This window comes from Plutella xylostella, chromosome 27 (assembly GCF_932276165.1).
Source record: "Plutella xylostella chromosome 27, ilPluXylo3.1, whole genome shotgun sequence".
In the NCBI taxonomy this organism is placed as follows: Eukaryota; Metazoa; Arthropoda; class Insecta; order Lepidoptera; family Plutellidae; genus Plutella; species Plutella xylostella.
The window spans coordinates 8,419,389-8,443,179 of NC_064007.1; the positions used below are offsets into that span (position 1 = coordinate 8,419,389).

The following is a 23,791-nucleotide window of genomic DNA, read 5'->3' on the forward strand; positions in this document are numbered from 1 at the left end:
TTATTAGGCTATTCAAGATTTGGCCATACCATTATTAGGCTAAACAATGTTATGCGAAATAACTTTTTACTAAACGAGATTTATGCCATACGATTTTCGGCGTAACGAGACTTTGACCAAACGTTACTATGCAATACGAGATTAGGCAAAAAAATCTTATGCCAAAAAAGGTAGAACCAGTTAAGTATATCTGTCTTCAAATATCTATCTAATAAATAAATAAATAAATAAATATGTGGGGACATCTCACACACGGCCATCCGACCCCAAGCTAGGCAGAACCTGTGTTATGGGTGTCGGACAGCTGATATATCTACACAAATACATAGATAGATAGATACTAAATATAAATATCAACACCCAAGACCCGAGAACAAATATCTGTGTTTAAACAAATATCTGCCCCAGCCGGGAATCGAACCCGGGACCTTCGGCTCAGTAGTCAGGGTCACTAACCACAACGCCATTCGGTCGTCAACTAACTAGGTACTTACTTAACTGATAACTAAATTAAACAAAATCATAAGCAAGAAGGTTATCCCATCGTATTAGCTCATCTCGCATTTTCCATCAACGTCCCGCCATGCCGTCTCCCCTGTGACTCTCCGTGCGTAGTTACCCTCGTCACTCGTCGCAACTCGCTGAATGTTTCATCAAGAGTCGTCTCTGAAAGACACACCCTGTAGTTGGCGCATGCGCGTTGGCCCACCGCTAGGGTTGGGTGGGGAGATGTCGATGAGTACCTACTTAGATAAATAACTCGATAATGTCCGTTACGATTAGCACTTGAATAGAAGCAATTTAAAAAAAACCCGTCATCTGGTTAAAACAAAGTAAGTATAATAATATTATAAACACTTTATTGTAACTATCTACCTATGCAAACAAAATTAAATATAAAGCTACAAAAAACATAGTAGAAAATCTAAGTAGGTAGTTACTTACATACCTATTATTAGATAGGCAAACATAATAACTAAGTAGTTATATTGCAAAAAAATGATTTTTTAGGATTCTGCTAGTTTTAATATAGCTAAGTAACTTAAAAATAAGTTAGACTTATACGTAACCCTCATAAAATGCAACATGTGCAATTTTACATATATCGATAAAGTAAGAAGACCACAGCCAGGGTCGACCCTCCCTCTATCGATTTTTCACCGTCAAAGCCTAATTTTGCTTGTTTGCTCTCCCATCCCCTACCACGGAGCCCTATTGTGACCAAATCTACTATTCTAATTTCAACCTTCTTACTGTCGCTACAAGAGTTAAATTTACACACACGGGTAAGGGAGTTAGGGTTGCCTATTTCACGAACCAGAACATTTCAGGAAATATCTTGGAGAAGCACAATGATGCCTATTGCAAGCACTATAAGGACTATTTCCGCATAGCATTATGAAAATGTTCAGGCTCTAAAAGCTCAGTAGAAAGCCAAACCCCGCTCGAAAGCTCGCTTTCAGTAAAATGTGAAGCTTTATGAAACGAAAAAAAAAACATATTTTAGGATAAAAAGAGTGATTTGAAATGTTTGATGATTGACCGCAAATAAAATTATTCTTTAAAAACTTAATTATCGATTATATAGCAAAGTTTCATGATATTACATGGACATTTCAGTGTTATTTTGTGATCCAAAAATAGCTCGGCTAGTGATTTTGTATTTTTGATTTCGTCCTACATTCTAGGTAAGTTGAATGCATGTACGCAGGGTACCTACGTACTTAGATAATATTTAATAGAGCTTTGATTAATGATTTTAGTTTATGTACATTAATAAAATAATTACCTACCTATGCACAAGTTATGTGCAGATTCGCTATGCGTGATGCAAGGGTAAAGGGAGGGTCAAATGTAACATCAACCTATTTTTGTCTCCGATCGAAAGGTGCTGTTTTAATGCTTGAATCTAGAATATCTAGATAGGTTAAGCTCTCAATTGACCTATTGGAATGCAGTTTAGGTATATTTGGTTTGATACAAATGGCCACCATGAACATAGCTGATGATATTGATAATTCCTTGGTTATTCCTTGTCACGCATTAGATTCGGCAGAAAATTTTAAACAATTTATAAATAATGATTATAATTTTAAAATTCTAACATTTAATATAAGAAGTCACAGTAAAAATTTTGATAGTTTCCTTGTTCTACTTCACCGTCTTGATACACCTTTCGATATAATTATTTTAACTGAATGTCGCCTTGGGCACAATCCTGTTATTAAAAACATAAAAGGTTACTCGCACTTTAACACTAAGACATTTAGCAACCAAAATGGAGGTCTAATAGTATACATTAAAGAAAAATGGAATGCCACAATCACCGAACCGAAATTTAATGATGCAAACTGTCTATTAATTAAACTCTCAAGTAACTTCCACATCATTGCCTTATATCGGTCACCTTCTATAATAAATTTAGAAAAATACATGGCATCCTTAGATAATCTTCTCGATACGTTAAAAAGCAGCAAGGAATTAATATTGGCTGGTGATATAAACATTAATATTTTAGCAGGATCAAATGATAACCGGAAATCTGATTATTTGTGCCTTACGTCAGAACATGGTCTAGTACCAGCTATAACTATACCGACAAGAGAAAATTCTTGTATTGACCACATCTTAGTTAGAACCAAGTGTGAATCGAAAGCAGTTGTGTGTAAAACTTCAGTAACAGATCACGATATACCAATCTTCGGTCTTAAACTTAAATGTGAAAATAGCAATACTCAGTCACCAACAACAGCAACGTAAAATAGACTTTTCAGCTGTTGCTGCTGAATTGGAAAAACATGATTGGTCCCAGATCACGTCGAATAACGACGTCGAGGAAGCTTCTCAGGCGTTTACATCCCACCTCAATGCTACAATTGAAAAACATACGTGTGAAGTAAAAATCTCACGATCTAAACAGATAAAAAAGCCGTGGATCACCCCAGGAATACTTAGGTGTACTAGACATAGAGACAAGTTACATTTAAAATGCAGAAAACATCCTAAAGACCCTAACGCCCGGCTTATTTACAATAGGTATAAAAATTTCTGCAACAATCTCCTTCACAAAATTAAATCCGATTATGAAAACAAACTTCTTACTGACAGCAGAAATGATACAAAAAAATTATGGGGTGTAATAAAAAATATCTGTGAAATATCTAATAATAAAACAAATGCTTCAACTACTCTATTAAATAATAAAGATACACCAAAAGAATCTCTAAACGACTGTAATAAGTATTTCACAACAATAGGAAACAATCTAGCTAATAAAATACTTACAGAAACTGGTCAAACTGAAACAAATCTTGCCAACTTGTCAAAGTCTAATTCTTCTCCAGCTTCTTCTTTCTTTATGAACCCTACGGATAAGACTGAAATAATTGATTTAATACGACAATTAAAAAATCATAGCGCCCCTGGAATCGACGGAATACAAAATCTTTTACTCAAACATATTATATATACAATCATAGAACCCATCACTCATATATTTAATCTCAGTCTTTTGAACGGAGTGTTTCCATCTGTGTGGAAAACTGCATCTGTTACACCTGTTCATAAAGGAGGCGATAAAGATAATCACTGTAACTACAGACCTATCTCCTTACTTGCCACTCTCTCCAAACTTCTAGAAAAGGTTGTCAGTAGAAGGCTTGTTAATTTTCTCGAGGATAACAATATTCTCTCACCTACTCAGTTCGGGTTTAGGCAAGGGAAATGCACAGAGGATGCTGTACATACAATTCTTAATTCAATTTCTTCCAAAATTGACAAAGGCGACTGCTGCATTGGTGCCTTCCTAGATCTAGCGAAAGCATTTGATACAGTGTCGGTTCCTATTCTCTTACAAAAACTCGAAAACATTGGGGTCAGAGGCATAACTCAAGACTGGTTTAGAAGCTACCTTACAAACAGGAAACAGCTAGTAAAAATAGGAAACAATTGTAGTGATCTCATGCCGATAAAATATGGAGTCCCGCAAGGTAGCATACTGGGTCCAATTCTATTTCTTCTTTACATAAATGATATACACTCTTCTCTTCCATCCACCCTTAATGCCGAAGTAGTTTGCTATGCCGATGATACGGCGATCTTATTTTCTGGAAACTCTTGGAGTTCTGCGGAATCAAATGCTGTTGAAGGCCTTTCCAGCGTAGCAAAGTATCTATCGAGAAATTTACTGACCTTGAATACAACGAAAACTAAGTACATCTGTTTCCACAAGACGACTGCCACACCGCCTAAAATAACAATTCCGTTAAAAATACACACATGCAATCGTCTCTCTGACTCCTGCCTTTGTGATAGCATCCATCGAGTAGACGCAATTAAATACCTCGGCGTAATCTTAGACGAAAAGCTTAACTTTAACAAACATATTGATGCATTATCCACTAGGGCCAGAAAACTCCTAAATATTATGAAACTTCTGCGAAATGGTGCAAACAAAGATACAATCCGATTGGTATATGTAGCTTTGTGTGAATCGGTCCTCAGCTATTGCATATCTTGCTGGGGTGGTTCCTGTAAAAGCTATATGATTACCCTAGAAAGAGCTCAGAGATCTATCATAAAAGTAATGTACAAAAAACCTAGAAGATATCCAACCGCTACCTTATATAAAGAATACAACCTTCTGAGTATTAGAAAATTATTCATAATTAGAGTCGTCCTTCTTCAGCACCGTAAGACACTTAACTCCACTAATTACAGCCAGCTACTAAAACAAAGAATATTTAGAATAGACACAGTGCCTGCCAATACCACATTTGCCCAAAGATTTCCACCGTTCCTCCATCCTCATATCTACAACAAACTCGCTAAATCATGTAACATTAAAGAGCTAACTACTAAAGCCACTCAAAAAGTAGTTTTGAAATGGCTTCACCATCTTGATTATTTTGAAACTGAAGATATACTATTAATAAGAAAATAATTTAATAATAGACTAAACATTGCTGCCCAATTGATTGATTTCCTACACTATATTACTATACTAAGTACATAATTAATTATAAATAAATAATAATTATACTTACAGACACTTATAATTGTATTTTATGGTTATATAAGTACCTATGTTTATTACTATTTATTTATTACTATCATTGATATCTATACTTAACTATTTATATATCTACATAGTATATTTTATACATATTCTGTTAGCCGATCAATAAGTTTTGAATAAATAAGTTTTAAATAAATAAGTTTTACAAAATAAGAATGTACCTACTTAAGTTCCTTTGTTTTTGATAACCAAAAATGGTTAAATTTATGTTAATTTTTGTTTTTATTTTGTCTTGCTAGCTACTTATGTTTACCAAAAATGTTCCTAAGATTAGTACCTAATTAGTTTTATTAATTTAAATACCTACCTTAACGCATACCTATTAAGCTCATAACATAATTTAGATTTAAAAGTTCTATAAGTACCACCTACCTAACCACCTAGTGAATCATTTTATTTGTAACCAAGTACACTGGCATCCACGACACAGGCTGAGCCTAGTGTGGAAGCCACCGAATTTCGATAATTTATAACCTCTCACCCTTTTATTTAATTTCCTAAAATTATTTGTTTGTACCTACTAACTTTTCTAAATTCTGTGGTGTTTAAATAAATATTTTTGATTTTTTTTTTTTTTTTTTGATATAAGTAGGTAACTAACCCGACATAAAATTAAAAAGAACGGTTGCATATATTATATATTATTATGGTTAGAGCTGGGATAAGGACAATTTTAAAATAAAATAGCGATTGTTAGGTAAGATTTGTGCTTCAATAATGGCTTAAGTAGGTTAGCCACCTACAAAAAAATATGATGAGCTTCCATTTCCCTCAAATTTCCTTCAAAGTCCCTCCATATGCTTCTTGGACCACGCTGGTCCACAGAGGGGTCAGCGGGTACCTACCTATGTGGTAACTCATCTAAATGAGCAAGATTCATCACTATGTTTTCCATCACCGTCAAAGCGATGGTTTACATTGTAAGTATAGTAGGGGAAACCGGGGACAAAAGTAACAGTTTGTAGCTTCTGTATGATTTCTCGTTATTAATAACATTTACGATAAAATAAATATAGTCACATAAAACTTTCGTATATAGTCTACAAATATCCATCATTACTTTACTTATTGCATCTCTAATTTTAGCATTTCTAAAGCCTCAAAAAAAAGGGGACCCCATGGTCAGGATGAAAGTAACAAGGCATGGGTCGAAAGTAACAACCCATAAATTCTGCCCAATGTTATATATACAATTCAAAAGAAAGAACAAAAAAATCAATCAAATTATTTACTTAAGAAAACTTCTTAAAAAACTATCGAATCTAAAAAAAACTTATGACTTATAGACAAAACTAAAAAAAACTTTTAATATAAACTGTAAATGAGCTGATCCATCATTTAAACTGACTAACTGATAAGAAGTTGTTTTATTTGTGCCATAATATACAATATTATGACACAAATATCTAATCAAAACAACAAAAAATAAAAATTTATAATGTGACATGGCAAACTTACGTAAGTAATTTGTTACTTTTGTCCTGCCGCGAGCTGTTACTTTTGTACCCATCCCCATTTTTGAAATTTCAGGCGACATAACTTTAAAACAGCACGTGTTATTCGAAAATGACATGCTACAGACAATCTTATAATGAATCAATGAACAAATAGTCATATGGTTCTTGGCATCTTAATTCTACGTAAACACTAAATGAATAAACACCAAAAAACTTACTTTTGGTGTGTAAAATCACGAAATGCTCACTAAAACAACCTTGCACTTGGAAAATGATATCATGCGTGGGGGGCATCGCATGCTGACTACCAGCTGTCGCTTGGGACGTTAAGGCTATTGGGGAAGTCCACAGAGTCTTTTTTACTTTCTACCCGCTCTTACTTTTGTCCCCGGTCTCCCCTACTTAAATTCCAAAGATCTAACTTTTGCATGTCAGGGGCGGATTCGAACCCGCATCTCTGGATTCAGAAGCGGGTACCCGACTGAGCTATCGATACCCTTGACTCTTCATCACAACCCATCACGTCCCCACTGCTGGGGCTCGGCCGAGTCTCATTCCAATGAAGGAAGGGCTTTTAGGCGTAGTCCATCACGCTGGCTGTGGGTTAGTGTACCTAGCCTTGACTCTTCAATACATGTAATTAACCCCTCTTCTTCACAGAGCCATGTTCCTGCTAATACTCCTGGCCCTGGTGAGCGCAGTGCGGGCCGTGCCTCAGAAGCCCAACCTGGACGCCATCTTGAACCGGAGAACTGACGTCTACATCGCCGGCTTCTTCCCGTTTGGGAAGGGCGTGGAGAACTCCAATACCGGTACGCGGAGAGAGGAATGTAGCGTGGGATTCCCTCGAGTGCGAGTGACTGATGATTATGGAGATAGGTAGCCGACTAACCGGTAGTGGCTGGATGAGGAAGGCTGAGGATAGAGTGTTTTGGGGAGTGTTGTTAGAAGAGGCCTATATTAAACAGTGGAAGATTATTATCTGATGATAAGCAGGTACCTTATTCATGACCACCTAGTTATACATAATATATCTAGGAGCCGTGTAGAGTATGGTCGTCAGAACGCTTCCCTACTCGTTCTTAAAAACTCTATTTAGATAGGTTGTCCTAATAAGCACTTAGGTACTTAAGTACATATAGTTTCGAAGAATAGCCTGATAGGTAAGTACATAATGAATCATGTTATAATTAGAAAGAGTGTTTGATGTTTCAAAGGAATTGTTTTCCCTTGCGGTGTACCTATACCTATCTAAACATTATACTGAATATAAAAAAAATACTATCTACGAAAGGGAAAATCGTGGGGCTGGTGAATAATAAATGAGTTAGATAGGTACATTTGATGTAATATCCTTCCGGAATTCAGTTTGTAAAAGTTATGGACATTGATTTGACAGCCATTGTGAAAGTTTCTTTAGGAATTGCTTTCCCTTTCAGGATCGTATTTCTTTTATCATAGGTAGGTACCTATAGTACACTGTACACCTATAATACAAATATCTATTTTTATCTTTTGTTAACCCGACATTGTGTGAACTGCCTCTGTGGTCTAGTGGTAGAAGCTTCGCTTCATGACCCAGAGGTCCCGGGTTCGATTCCCGGGTGGGACCATCAATTTGTGTTTCTAAATTGTGGTTCTAAGTTTGGTTAGGACATAGAAGGCTGGTCACCTGATGTCCGAAACAGTGAAACGATCCATGCTGTCGGATGGGCATGTAAAGCAGTCGGTCCTGCGCCTAGCTCTCTCCAGTCGTGTCGGTCAATCCGTCCCATTGGGCTATGAGAGTGATGGAACAGAGAGTGCTCCTGTGTACTGCGCACACACTTGGGCACTATAATCTACTCCTGCGTAGATGGCTGATCTCAATTGAGATTGGCCGCCGTGGTCGAAATTCGGCTAGGAGGACATTATTATTATTATTGTGTGAATATATACAGGGTTATTGGTAAGTAGACCGGATCCTTTCAGGAGGTGATAGAGGAAGGCATTTCCAGTCGATTGAACCCAATAATGCATTATCCTAAACTTAACCATTTTTGAGATATTTAATATTTAAGGTTTTTTTAATTTTTCGCCAAAATTTTATGCTTAAAACCGAAAATAAAAAAAACTAGCCACATTTCAATAATTTTTTTGGTTGTTTTGCATAAGTAACACCTTAATAAACTAATTAAAACAAATAAAAGTATTCGACTTAAATTAGACATAATACCTCAAAATAGTTAAACATTTTGAAAAAATATTCAAAACGCAAAAACAAATAAATTAAATTAAAAAAGATTTTCATATCACATTTTTTTGTGCACTTCAGCTTAAAAACATGGTCAACTAATAAGCTTTCAAACAAGATAATTCAATACCAAATCGATTAAGGTATCACCAAGATATGGCCAAAACAACCAGCACAGACGGACAAAATTCAACAGGAAAACTAACAAAATTAGCCCAATTTAAAGGTAAAAAGTGTGATTGTTTTCAGTCCGGTTAACTTTAGTATGGAAACCCCTGCTCAGTTTTCTCCGCTTTCTCTGGTTGTTTTGGCCATATCTTGGTGACACCTTAATCGATTTGGTATTGAATCACCTTGTTTGAAAGCTTATTGGTTGACCATGTTTTTAAGCTGAAGTGCACAAAAAAATGTGATATGAAAATCTTTTTTAATTTAATTTATTTGTTTTTGGGTTTTGAATATTTTTTCAAAATGTTTAACTATTTTGAGGTATTATGTCTAATTTAAGTCGAATAATGCACATTTGATTATTTTAATTAGTTTATTAAGGTGTTACTTATGCAAAACAGCCAAAAAAATTATTGAAATGTGGCTAGTTTTTTTTATTTTCGGTTTTAAGCATAAAATTTTGGCAAAAATTAACAAAAAACCTTAAATATTAAATATCTTAGAAATGGTTAAGTTTAGGATAATGCATTATTGGGTTCAATCGACTGGAAATGCCTTCCTCTATCACCTCCTGAAAGGATCCGGTCTACTTACCAATAACCCTGTATACCTACAATAAGTATTCTGTATACTTATAAAATTTATTTATTTATTCGATACTTTATTGCACGAATATGAAATATAAGTGTACAAAAGGTGGACTTAATGCTAAAAGGAAATTAAATAATATCTCTCGTATCGTTATGTTATCGTTTATATTATGTACTGCCTTGTTCGTATTCCTATCCCTTCAACCGCTGAGCGAAATCCACGCAGTTCTTATACCTAGTTTTACCCTTCGGACCGACACGATAGGAAGAAGAAAAGTTGCAATGCTGCAGAGAAGAGTCAGATTTATGTATCGGATAGGTACTTCAAAAGCGGGATCTGAGTCATCTGAGCCGCTGGCTTAGCTATAATGAGCCCAAAGTATATATTTGTTGACTGTCCAGAGTGCGCCATGGTAGCCCTCCCTCTAAGCAGCCTTGACAATATTTTCACTCTGCAGCCATAACACGGATTTTTTATCGACATCGATAAAGTCGTTTAATGCGCGTTCCACCAATCACAGCGGCAGCGCCGTAATTATGGCGAATCGCGATATAGTGACGTTTATCTACGTCGATAACGTACCCGTGTAGCGGCAGCAGGCTGCCCATGCTGATTCTTGTATTGCTATGTTTGTCCCCTAGGCCGCGGCGTGATGCCGAGCGTGAAGCTGGCGCTGGACCACGTGAACGAGCACGACGCGGTGCTGCGCAACTACCGCCTGCACATGTGGTGGAACGACACCGAGGTGGGTTACCTAAATGAATCCTTAGACTACTCCACCAATTTTGGCATCAAAGCTTTTAAAAGCAAGCTGTTGATGCTTGATGGTGGGCATGCCGATGGCTGATCGGGAGGTACTTCAAGTGACATTACAATTTATTATAACCCTACTGACTTGCCCATACTTTCACCATGATGACAAGACAAACCCTAGTTTGGGTCTCCTGTTTGTCACTGACATAATAAGATGGCTGATGAGAAGTAAAAAGTGAGAGGTTTTATTGACAGCATACAAAAGTGGTACTTACAGTAACCCAAAAGAGGTGACATTAAAAATAGATCACCGTGTATTTAACATCTACTATCCCCCCTCCACAGTGTAACGCAGCAGTGGGCGTGAAGTCGTTCTTCGACATGATGCACAGCGGGCCGCACAAGCTGATGCTATTCGGAGCCGCGTGCACACACGTCACCGACCCCATCGCCAAGGCGTCCAAGCACTGGCATCTTACTCAGGTAATTGTGACATGGTATGATAGGAACAGGGTAGTGTAGAACCCTTTGGCCCGCTAATCACCACACTAGGATGCATACAGGAAGGTAGAAGACAGGTACACACGGTACATACTTTTCTGTTTTCTACCGCTCTTTGGAGGCCTATCTGTTGCTGGACAGTGGACGGTTACGCGCCGATAGTCCAATGTTATCAGAGGGGTAGACAGATAGTTAGTATGGATCTCCACGTGCCCCGACCCTGACATACTTTTTTTGCTTTCTCTACATTAATAAGTCTCTTCATTCACGTTGTGATTCTGACAACGTGAATCAGGTAGTTATCTAAATTGAGATAAATGATGGAGCTAAGTAATACCTAATTTAAAAAATCCATTCCCCCAGTTATCCTACGCAGACACGCACCCCATGTTCACGAAGGAGGCGTTCCCGAACTTCTTCCGCATCGTGCCGTCCGAGAACGCGTTCAACATGCCGCGCATCCGCCTGCTGCAGCACTTCAACTGGACGCGCGTCGGCACCATCTACCAGAATGAGCCCCGATATGCCCTGGTGAGGAGTGTTGCTTGTTTAGTTATTAATGTAATATGGTATATGAAGAGGATCCTTGAGCGAAGAATCCAGCACTGTTGGAACATACGCCTGGAGCACCTTGGACAGTCAGGAATTGACGCTAATATATCTGAATGGCTAATTGTTTCACCACGGTGACAAATTCAAGTGTAGCTCTAGAGTTTACGAGTATCACCAATCTTATAATATGCTTCACTAATTCCAATTATTTATTTATGTTCCTTTCGCCCCAGAAACGACTATCCAAATCATTCAAGATACCATTTTGACTAATTATAATCATTCTTAATTTTCAGGCCCACAACCGTCTTGTAGCTGATCTAGACATGAACGGTTTTGAAGTGGAAGAGACGCAAAGTTTTGCAACTGACGTGCGATCGGCACTAGAGAAACTCAAGGAGAAGGACGTCAGGATCATTCTGGGCAACTTCAATGAAACATGGGCGATAAAGATCTTTTGCGAGGCTTACAAGTAAGATTTACATGCTATTACATTTTTTTTTTATCTAAAAGTTGTTAACTACTCAAAAGCCCCACTTCACCGTAAAATAATTTTCCCGAATATAGCGGGATAAAAAAGAGCCTATTTATGTGTTTTCGCACAGCAGTTACAAAAAAAAGGTTAATTGGTTTTGGAAAGAGAAAAACATCCATTTGTATCAATTTTTAAACTAAGGCATTTATAACATTAGTTGTAGGACGTACGTTATTTCCGAAAACAGTATTATTTCAAACTTCTTATTTCTTTCCAGGTTAGAAATGTACGGGCGAGCGTACACCTGGCTACTGCTGGGCACCTTCAGCAACAAGTGGTGGATGCGTCGTGCTCCGTGTTCCAAACGTGACCTGACCACGGCGCTGGATACTGCCATATTGACTGACTTGCTGCCACTGTCTTCTACTGGGGAAACCACAGTTTCTGGCATCGTGAGTTTTGATGACTTTCGAATTCAGATGTTGTATGGTATGATTATTAGGCATCTTAATATAAAACTAAATGTAATTTTCATTTACAGACATCAAAAGACTACCAAGTAGAGTATGATCGTAGGCGAGGGACAGAGTATTCCCGTTTCCATGGATATACTTATGATGGTAAATAAATATGACTTCGGTATATATTTAATGTTGCTACCTAAAATTACAATGATTAACCATGTTACACAATTATTTACAGGTATCTGGGCGATGGCTTTAGCCATACAAACAGTCGCCCAAAGAGTGAAATTAAAACACAAAGAGAAGACAGTTCAAGATTTCAAATATCGTGATAAAGAGTGGGAGACACTTTTCTTAGACGCATTGAGTAACGTTACTTTCGAAGGCGTAACCGTAAGTATGACATTCTAATTTAATGTAAAATAGATTGTCACCCTATTACGGATTATTTTAAACATAATTCATTTCAATAGGGTCCAGTAAGATTTTATGACAATGAGAGGAAAGCATCCATCCTGCTAAAGCAATTTCAAGGTGAAGAAGTAGGTGAAGTGAAGGTAGGTGAGTACTGCGCGGAGAGAGACCACCTGGACCTGACCAGCTGGGAGTCATTCAAGTGGATTGGAAAGTGAGTATTTTGTATTATGACTTTAGATTTAGTGACTGCATATTACCAAGTAGGTATAGCCTATTAATAAGAAATTGTATTGATAATTTGGTTTGGTATCATTAAAACAATGAGATTGAGAGAGTTGCAGATGGTCTTACCCTTTTTGTTTACAGAATTGAGATATCACATCGATGTATAATAATGCATCACGCATATTTATCTAGATGACTTAATGATATTGGTATGATTTCAGAAACCCTCCGAAGGATCGCACACTGCGTCTTATTGAGCATACTCAAGTGAACATCACGATCTACTCGGTGCTAGCTACTTGCTCAGTACTGGGCATCATATTGGCTACTGCATTTCTAGCCATGAATATCCATTACAGAAATCAGAGGTAGTTATTGAAGCATCTTATTATTACAATAATATATTTGGGTTCCGCTCATCTCGCATAATCTTTAGTGACCAAAACTCATTTCGCATAACTCGTATTGTCTAAACTTTTTTGGCCGAACCATCACTTTGCCAAGACTTATGTGGCATAAGGCTCGTTTCGTCTAAAACTCTTTAGGGACAATCTTTAAACACCTAAGTTTCGTTTGCTCAAATTTATGTTCGTCTATACCTATGTATAATCTTGTTTCTCCTAATGTTATCTTAATAAATAATATATTAAGTATGTAGTAAATGTACAAATTGTGGTATTTTTCTCCAACATCCCGAAAACCACGATATTGTATGATCAAAAAATCGAAAGTTAACGATCAATATAATTATTACAAACCCCATGAGATCGAAACCTAAAAATTGGTGCGACGACGAGCAAAGCGAGGAGGAGCGTGTTAGGTGCACATGTTCATCAAAACCAAAGCGGAGCGCAGCGAAGCGGAGCGGAACGTTTTCCAAACAGCGGAAACAATACAAGGCACCAGTTTGCGCTATGTAGGGAGACGCTCCGTCAAAGTTAAAGCCAAACGAATATTATTACTTTGTATAAACCTAATAACCTCTGCCATAGCATTATTAGGCTATTCAAGATTTGGCCATACCATTATTAGGCTAAACAATGTTATGCGAAATAACTTTTTACTAAACGAGATTTATGCCATACGATTTTCGGCGTAACGAGACTTTGACCAAACGTTACTATGCAATACAAGATTAGGCAAATAAATCTTATTCCAAAAAAGGTAGAACCAATATATTTAGCTGCACATACTCAAATTATACTAATAATATAAGACCAAGATTAGTCAATTTGCTTGGAAATCGTATTGCAGTAATGGAAATTAGTTAAGTACATATTTTCTTCTGTTGATCATATTTTAATCTTTTGACTTTACAAAGGTACATCAAAATGTCGTCACCGCATTTGAACAACTTGATCATCGTTGGGTGTATGTTGACCTACACCAGCGTCATTTTCCTAGGACTTGACTCCAGCCTCAGCAGTATAGGTATGTACCCTAGGACTTTAATCAGTTAATCACCCACTGCTTTTTTCCATGTACTATCTTTATTAATATTTGTGTGTTTTTATCATAATTTTGGACTTCTTAAGGTAATGCAAAATAAATTTACAAAACATTAAAAAAAAAACATAACAAGAGCTGAGCACGGCACTTTTGGCATGACTCTGTTCGGTTTCTTGGCACCTCATCATCATGTGATCTCATCATCTTCGCCTTGATTCTTAGGTCTTTCTCAGGAAACAACAAACGGAGGTAATAAGAGCTTGATCCCCTGTACAGCTTGTGCTTCTAACCCTGGATGATGGTACTTCCCTAACCAAATTTTGGGAACTTTAGCCCCTTTCCAGACATTAATATTTCTGAGAAAGACCTAGGTTATTTTCTAGGTCGCTATCGGAGTCAGCATGTTTCCAAGTTTTGGTTTGTTTCTACTGAGCCTTCATCCGTCGCTTTTCCTGGTCGTCTGGTGGTATTTCGTCTTCAATGTTATATTATCAGCTTTATCTGTGCTTTTTGTGTAGGGACCAAACACTTTTTTATTATTGTTCATATTGTACTCGTAGCATCTGCTTAACTAGTCCCTTTTATAACTTACTTACTTATTCTGACTGTATTAATTGTAGGTATGTTTAAATAATAACTAAGTTATTGAAATGCTCGATGAAGTCCACCGGAAAATTGAAATGTTTGATAATCTCCCCAATCCCATCCATAATTTTCGAGTATTTTTTCCCTATCCTCTCTAAAATAAGCCGTTCCAAAAATAGTACAAAATTAAAAACCTACCCCAGATTATCATAGTTTTACCGACCCTTTCCAGGCGAAACTTACTGTATCACAAAAATTCTTCTACACAAACGATCAATGTAACTTATTTATCACAAAAGACGCAATTATTATCTTGTAAAAACACCTAAATATGTCTAAAAAATAACCAGCAATTACACTGTACATAATGGGTCACACATCACGTATAACAACATAATTACTTTTACTAATCTAATGATATTTTCTCTGAAACATTTCAGCTGCCTTCCCGTACATCTGCACTGCGCGGGCGTGGTTGCTGATGGCTGGATTCAGCCTGGCGTTTGGAGCAATGTTCTCTAAGACTTGGAGGGTTCACTCCATCTTCACAGACGTAAAACTCAATAAGAAGGTTAGCTCTAAACCCTTATCATCATTGAAAACTGCCTAAATTCAATATGTAAACTATAATTAAGGGCCAATTACGACAGTTTATTCAAAACAAAATTATACATTTCAGGTGATCAAGGACTACCAGCTATTTATGGTGGTTGGAGTGTTACTGTGCATAGATCTGGCTATCATGACCACGTGGCAGGTCGCTGACCCTTTCTACAGGGAGACCAAGCAGATGGAACCTTATGTAAGTGGTTTCGATCCATATCTTTTAAGACCTACCTATACAGTCATACTTACTTGGATTAGGTAATACTGATCACATTTCTTTTTCACAGAATCACCCGTCGAGTGAAGATATCGTTATAGTTCAGGAGAATGAGTACTGCCAGTCAGAAAGAATGAGCATCTTCATTGGAGTTATTTATGCGTACAAAGGGCTGTTGTTGGTAAGTTTTTGTTCATCAACAATCGAAACATAGGTAATTCGTCACACAGATTTGTATTTGTGTTTTACTGTGTTTTCCCGATTATGTGGCAATAAATGTTTTTTCTTTCTTTCTTTCAGATGACCAACTTATCTATTCCATAGCATGGGTACAGTTGATTAGCTTACCTACTTAGGTATTGTTTAAATTTACAGATATTTGGCGCTTTCTTGGCTTGGGAGACTCGATCGGTGTCTATTCCTGCCCTGAATGACTCAAAACACATCGGTCTCTCGGTGTACAATGTGCTCATTATGTGCATCACTGGCGCTCCCATGGCTTTGGTAAGTCTACAAAAGCTCTCAGATATCGGGGATCCTCTCGGCCAGTAATTATTATGTTCCCAAATTATTTATAAGAAAATCTATGGTGTTGCATTGAAGGGTTTATTAATTTTATTTCAGTTGCTGGCTGACCACAAAGATGCGTTGTTCATCTTCATAGCTGTGTTCATAATCTTCTGCACTACAGCTACACTCTGTTTAGTCTTTGTTCCGAAGGTAAGTACCAAGGCCACTTGTAGGCGTTTTCAAAAGCCCCAACCCTGGAGATTGAGCTTTACCCATCTATTCTATTCTATTCTATTATCTGTGGGGGTGTAAGTACCTGCACCTGGCTCTCTCGAGTGGAACCGTTGTGCATATCCCCAAGGTCTAAACTGCATTCCTAAGCTTGGACCATTTCCCACCACGCTGGTCCACTGCGTGTTGGTGGGTTCACATATTGTCTAGATGTGCTAGATCTAGATATGCAGGTTTCCTCACGATGTTTTCCTTCACCGTAAGAGCGATGGTATACATTGTACTTAAGTTAAAAGAACTCATTGGTACATGTCAGCGCCGGGATTCGAACCCGCATCTCTTGCGTGAGAAGCGGGCGCTTACCCGACTGAGCTACCACCGCTCCGCTCGCTTTACCCCATACAAGAACATCTTAATAGACTTCCTAGGTCAAATCGGAAAATGGGCACACACTATACATGTATAAATGCCCTCCCCTTTTACTACCCTACAAACGTAAATCAAAACTGTCCTCATACCTCATACGTCATCACTTCCCAGCTCCTGGAGCTCCGTCGCAACGGCCAGCCCGGGACTGCCCCCACCCGCATCCGCGCCACGCTGCGGCCGGCCTCCACTCACGAGTGTCGCTCGCCCGGGCCCGAGCTGGAGCGACGCATGAAGGAGCTCCGGCAGTACAACAACCGCTACCGGCGGACGCTGCAGGCTAAGGAGAATGAGCTGCAGGTTTGAGATTTGTTTCTGAATTGCTTATTTATGAGCTGGTTAGGTAACTAAATAACCCAATTTATATAAATTATTTAACCATTAAATCCAGTTACGTAGAAATCATGATCAATCGCACATATTGTTAACCCCGAATAATCACGCAAAGTATCAGTTGTCGTTGCTATAAACAACTGAAATGATTCGAAAAATGTTTTTTTTTATGTTTCAACTATGTACGATTAACTATCATTATTTTTTAATTTCAGCTACTTCTTAGCAAGTTAGGCAGCGATGCTGGTTCGGAATCTTCTACACGGACTGACTCAAAGTCTCCTGCTACTCAAAGGACTACTAGACTACCTCTGCCCAAGGAAAATTTAAGTCATCCAGGTAGTTTCACCAAGCACCTACCTACCTATACCGTATAAATCTTTATCAATTCCTAGGAATATAACATAGTGATTTAAAAACATGATTAAGTATCACAAAATAATAAAATATTTATTTCCTTACAGAAACCAGTGACATAACATCAGTTTGCAGTTTAAGTGCATCAGCCGGCGCTGAAGCCGAATACCTGAAATATGAACAGCAATCTGATAAAGTCAAACCTTCCGCTCCACCTCCAGAACCAGTCAAAGAAGTTCCACCACCTAAAGAACCTAAGAAAGAGCAGACTAAGAATGTATCGTTCAAGAACCATCTGGATTACACCAGTCCTCCACCAACTAACAAAGCAGTTCCAGAAAAAGACGTGCTTGCCAAGCTACCTTATGGATGCATGTATACTGAGGTAGTTATAAAGAGTTTTTTCTATAATAATATCCATATTAATAATATAATAATATCCATAATTTCCGAGATATAAAAACAAAATTATTTATTTAATTTTAACAGGAACCAGCAGAAGTACCACCAAAGTCATCAATAAAGATTTCATCAGAACCAGTCAAAGCTGAAACTAAGACAATATCAGCTCTGAAAACAAGTGACGCTGCTCCAGCCAAGTCTGTACCAGCAAAGGTGCAAGAACCAATGTACACTAAAGCTGCTCCACCTAGAGCACAAGAATCAAAGGTCATTAAGGTACGACAACTTATTATTTTTATTTCTCAGTTCAAGAGTCAATAAACATGTTAATAAGTCACAGCTTCAGTGAAGATAACATTTTTTAAAACACGCAAATTGAATCTAACCTTCATTTTGTAGACACCAGAATTGCAGAAAAAGGCTGCAAAAATACAAGAACCAACGAAAACAACGCCGTCACGTGACCACAAATCTTCGGCTGTAAGAGGACATCGGCGCATGTCCAGCGTGGGCCAAGGTGCCTTGTTGACGGACTTGATGCATGTATCAGTCGATCAGGATGATGTGATAGTCCCTAGTTGTAAGTAGATTGCTTACAATCACTTTTAAACTGTGTGTGGTTTTCTCAGTCATCAAAAATAGTTATGATATAAAATACTTTTTTTTCAGGTCCCGACAAAGAATTACCTCTACCTCCGACAGTAAAATCTAAGTTAGACGAAAGGGAGGATATATTGGATATCGATCAAGATTATTCTACCAACACAGCTGAAAGAAGAAAAGCTCGTAAGTAAACAAAATAGTATATCTATCTCGTAAGTCACTAAAATATAATCAAACAACTCTAGAATATGCAGAGCGGTGGTAGCTCAGTCGGGTAAGCGCCCGCTTCTCACGCCAGAGATGCGGGTTCGATCCCGGCGCTGACATGTACCAATGAGTTCTTTTCTGAATTTAAGTACAATGTATACCATCGCTCTTACGGTGAAGGAAAACATCGTGAGGAAACCTGCATATCTAGATTTAGCACATCTAGATATGTGAACCCACCAACCCGCAGTGGACCAGCGTGGTGGGAAATGGTCCAAGCTTAGGAAGGCAGTTCAGACCTTGGGGATATGCACAACGGTTCCATTCGAGAGAGCCAGGTGCAGGTACTTACACCCCCACAGAGAAAAGAATAGAATAGGAACTCTAGAATATAATTTTTATTTCAGATCAAAGACGTGATTCAGAACGAAGAAAAAAGGAGTTCATTGTGGTGCAAAGTGATCTATGGGACACGAATACATTCCAGTATAATTGTCAAAAATCTCCTCCACCAGCCACTACCCCACATGTGGACTTAGGTAACGGCCCTTTGTTCCCAGCCAGTCACACCTCAACCAGTCACACTGTTACTCGTTGGGAATTTTATGTTCAAAATTCCCATCAGTCCACACTCTGTTACTCGTTGAAACACCCTTTTCCTTCATTCCCAACGTGTCACATACAACTGTAACACTGTAACTAGTTGGGATTATGAAAATAAAAATTCCCAACAAGTCACAGTAACTTGTTGGGATTTTCAATGAAGAATTTTCCATCATAGACAAAAACCGATTATAGAATAGAATACACTTTATTTGTACACCCCAAAAGAACAATAAAATATACAAGTTGTAACTTAATTTGGATGCGGAAAGCTAAAGATCACATCCAGTAGCGTGCTTTGGGAGAGGCCTACGTCCAGCAGTGGACTGCTATAGGCAAAAGATGATGAACCTAATTAGGGTACAAAAGGCGGTCTTATCACTAAAAGCGATCACTGCCAGACAACCTTTCGATGGAGGGAATAAGAGATTAAGGTAGATGGCGCTAGTGAAACCTCATCAAGTCTTTTGAGCCAATACAAGAGTCCAATGGATCTGAATTCCACCATATGCGATAACTATAACTACTACATGGCTGTTATGCAAATTAGTAATATTAAGTTTTAACTAGTTTAAGTTTTCCGAATATAATAAATAAATAAGTACGTAAGTACTAGATCGGTGTTGGTCCCCATAATTTTCGCCATTATTTTGAGATCATCTGCATCTTCCGTCTATGTCCGAGGCGCGCCCGCGGTGTAAGCGCCAGATCATCATTAATCAGAGGTAGGTACTTCGGAAGTACCTAATCATTTCTTCATGGTGAAGCAGAGCAGATATGAGTCGATAAATATCAAACTGCCATAAAGTCACCTCCACGCAAAATTTGGGAAATGAAAGTTTTCATTTTCTCTATTATTTTATGGCTACTGCTGTACTACCCACCCAGTATCTATCTATCATTCATAGAAAAAAAAATATTGGATTTTACAATTCGGTTTTGATTTTATAATTTTATTGTTAACTAGTTTAATAAAACTTATTTGATTGTTCGGAATAATTATTTCTATTTTGATACTTTTTCAAGAAACGAAAATAAAAAAATTCGTAATTATAAATACTTATACAGTGTGTTGTTTTTCGGACCCGACAAACTTGAAGGGTTTCTACGAGTAATATCATCGAGAAAAAACCCCCATATGTGGGGGTCTAAGTAACTTAAATTAGATTTTCTTCTTCGTTTAGAAAATCATCGCGAGATTTAAACGCCTTACGGACATGAAATAAAATGCTATTATCCGCAAAAAGATACATAAAAAAGTTCAAAGCAACTTTAAAATGGCCGCATTTCTAGAATATTGAGATTTGACCCCACATATGGGGGTTTTTTCTCGATGAAATTACTCTAAAGTTTGTCGGGTCCGAAAAACAACACACTGTATAAGTCACAGTACCTATCACTGGTTAGGCATCATCATCATTCATCATCACTGAACAAATCTTAACGAGTAACGGGAGAACAGTTGGGAATTTTCTAGTTTATGTTCCCATCCAGTTACAGTGGCTGGTTTGGAATTCAGAAATAAATCATTCCCAACGAGTAACACTCCCATCGAGTAACACTGTGACTAGATGGCACACTTTTCATGAAGAATTCCCAACTGTATACAGTGTGACAGGTTTGATGTGTGACTCGATGGGAACAAAGGGTAACGGCTACTTTCAAATACTAATTTTAATTGTTTTCTTGGTGTAATTATTGTTCTCACACAGTATGTGATGGTTTTAGGTCATCTACATACTCCGATGCAGCGTAGTGTGTCGGAGAAGAGTCGACAGCAGCCGTCGCCACACCACCACAGGTGAAAATATGGTTTTTAAATATGTGCTACCTAGATGACGTTTTTACTTAAAACAACGTCATCACCTAGATAACACATAATTATTATAATGGTAACACATATTTATTCGTTATTCAAATTCAATTATAATAATATCATAATTTGATGAACAGAGACAGTGATCGAGGCAGTATGGAGAGAAGAGCTTCGAATGCATCAATAAATTATGGTAAGTTATATCAAAACTAAATTAGCGTGGTACCTACCTATTTAGTTAATTAATTTCTTAATTAATTGTGAACTACTACTTAATTAATCACTACTTATATATAACTACTTACTCATTGATGTAATTATTTTTTAGCAGGAACATCTCGGGGAACCACACCTGAAGGATATCGAGAAGCGGAAACCCTTAGGATGCCAGATAAGTTATCAAAGGTAAGAAACTTATGAAATTGACAGTGCCAGTTAGTACCTACCTATATTCAGTAAGTACAAGCATAAGCTATAAAGGAATTATAAACAATTTTCTTTTGTTTTAGCGTCGGGGTTCAGAGTTTTCGCAACCAGTTAGCGCTCCAACACAACAGAACCATTCTAAAAGGCGACAATCATCAGCACAAGTCAGATCCTACCACGATGACAGGCACGACAAAAATGAAGCCACACCCAAAAGACGAGAAGAGACAATTCGGAAAGCCGAACTGAAAGAAGAGATACACGACCAGTCTTGGAGACCAGATCCTGACACTGTTAAGATGATGAAGATCCAGGATTCTCCGTCCAAAAGACTGAGGCATGAAGCCGAACCACTCAAAAGAGCGAAAGGGACGACAGATTCACCGAGACTCACACAAGCGTCAGTCAAAGCCAGGCCTGACCATCACAAGAGCAGTCCAAACGTTGCTTCGAGGCATAAATCAGGTAATTGACTTCATTCATTTGGTTGTTATATTGAAATAGTTAAGTACTTAACTGCCTTCTCCAACTGAAGTAATAATCATAAGTACTTATCAAATTGTTTCCAGGTTCTCCAAACAGTAAGCGGGAAGAAAGAAAATCAGTTCCATATGGCCGAAGTGACTCAAAACGTCAAGACTCGGCAGATCAGCGCAAAATGTACACAGCCAGTTCAGAGTCCGAACTGTTTGAGTGTGCCATCTTGCCAATATTCCATAAACTGCTCACAGAAAGACACAAGAGCCAGCCGCACAGCCTTAACCTCACATACGGAATGAGTTGTCCCAATATATCTATAAAGTGCGATATAGTTGAGTATTTGTAAATTTTAGGGTTTTTAAATCAATGGAAAGGTTTTTCTGAATGGTTGTATACCTGTCTATACTTCTTTTCCATTTAAAGAAATTGATTGTGTACGTATTTAAGCCAATGTGAGTTGTGTTGTCGGTACCTAGAAATGCCTAGAAATAACCCGAGGCGCCACTTCGTATGTGAGAAAACGTAAACGTTTCGATTTTGACAAACTATCATATTGTAGTTACTTAGACGTATGTACATACATAGGTACTTACAGGCAGTTAACTTCGAAATTTTAATATTTACCTGTATTATATTGTATTGTATTATGTCCGCAAGTTCGCTCACGGGTAGTTAGGTAAGATAATAGGTAGGTACTTAAGTACTTTTAAAAATGTAAGAACTTAATTAAAATAATTTACAGGTAGGCAATTACTATATAAAGTACTTAAGTAAGGTAAGGCAGTGTAATCTATTATTGCTCTTTGTTAAAAATACTTATAAATTTAGGTACTTACTTATGTATAGTTAGCTACATCGAATAGACATTTTATTAATCTAAAAAAATACTCACTTAATTATTGTAAGCCGTGATTTTGTGATAGCAATGTCTTTCTAGTCAAAGTTCATAAAAATACCTGTGGAATCTAAATCTAAACGAATTGTTATTTAAATTGTTATATTTTATTGTAAGTTAAAGATTTTATACTTAATTAATTGAAAGTTTGAGTTAAAATCTTGTTGAACATTCACCTTAATACGTTACCAATTTTACATAATATATTATGTGCACTTAATAAAGACTTATAGATTAAGATTTTAAACTGCCTTTTTACAAGTCCATTACCTACCCAAAAGCCCAGTTAGTGCCTCAGCCGACTCCAACTACCCACACATTACTAACTACCATCTTAGAAGAAATAACCGTATAATAGAAGAGAGTTATTTATAGTTAGGCTACAGAGTTGATGAAAGATGGTTTAGTTAGCTGAAAGTCTGAAAGAAGGTGATTGATTCAGGACAAAATTAACTACTCACATGTACGTTTTATCGGTTTTAACTCATTTTTAACTTGGTCTTAACGTTCACTAACAGTCACACTGTCAGTACCACTGTCACTGACGCAACATTGTCTGAATGTGCCTTGTACTTATTCTGAGGAAGAAAAACACGCACTCACGCCTTGTACTAATGTACTCCCTTGCGGGGTAGGCAGAGGTGCATTGCTGCACCCACTTTTCGCCAGAGTGTTATGTTAGTCCCAATGTAATAGGGGGCGGGCCTATTGCCATTCTACGGGCACATCCAA

General features: G+C 37.6%; 1 protein-coding gene across 2 annotated transcripts; it reads left to right on the plus strand.

Moving 5' to 3' along the window:
* The first annotated feature begins 1,445 nt into the window (after positions 1-1,445).
* LOC105380534 (gamma-aminobutyric acid type B receptor subunit 2) lies at positions 1,446-22,783 on the plus strand. Of its 2 annotated transcripts, none has more exons than XM_048630918.1 (29): positions 1,446-1,688; positions 7,195-7,346; positions 10,168-10,271; positions 10,625-10,762; positions 11,144-11,311; positions 11,629-11,804; positions 12,085-12,259; positions 12,349-12,427; positions 12,510-12,664; positions 12,745-12,899; positions 13,135-13,281; positions 14,235-14,344; positions 15,388-15,518; positions 15,627-15,749; positions 15,841-15,951; positions 16,146-16,274; positions 16,395-16,490; positions 17,052-17,237; positions 17,486-17,609; positions 17,735-18,012; positions 18,117-18,305; positions 18,429-18,609; positions 18,699-18,815; positions 19,247-19,378; positions 21,171-21,243; positions 21,396-21,451; positions 21,587-21,663; positions 21,768-22,149; positions 22,254-22,783. In XM_048630918.1, exons 2-29 carry the CDS (start codon positions 7,199-7,201, stop codon positions 22,508-22,510), a joined length of 4,197 nt encoding a protein of 1,398 aa, XP_048486875.1. In that variant the 5' UTR covers positions 1,446-1,688; positions 7,195-7,198; the 3' UTR covers positions 22,511-22,783. The 2 variants fall into 2 exon arrangements, with proteins under 2 accessions (XP_048486875.1, XP_048486876.1); XM_048630919.1 differs by having other exon boundaries at positions 21,590-21,663.
* Positions 22,784-23,791: the final 1,008 nt, after the last annotated feature.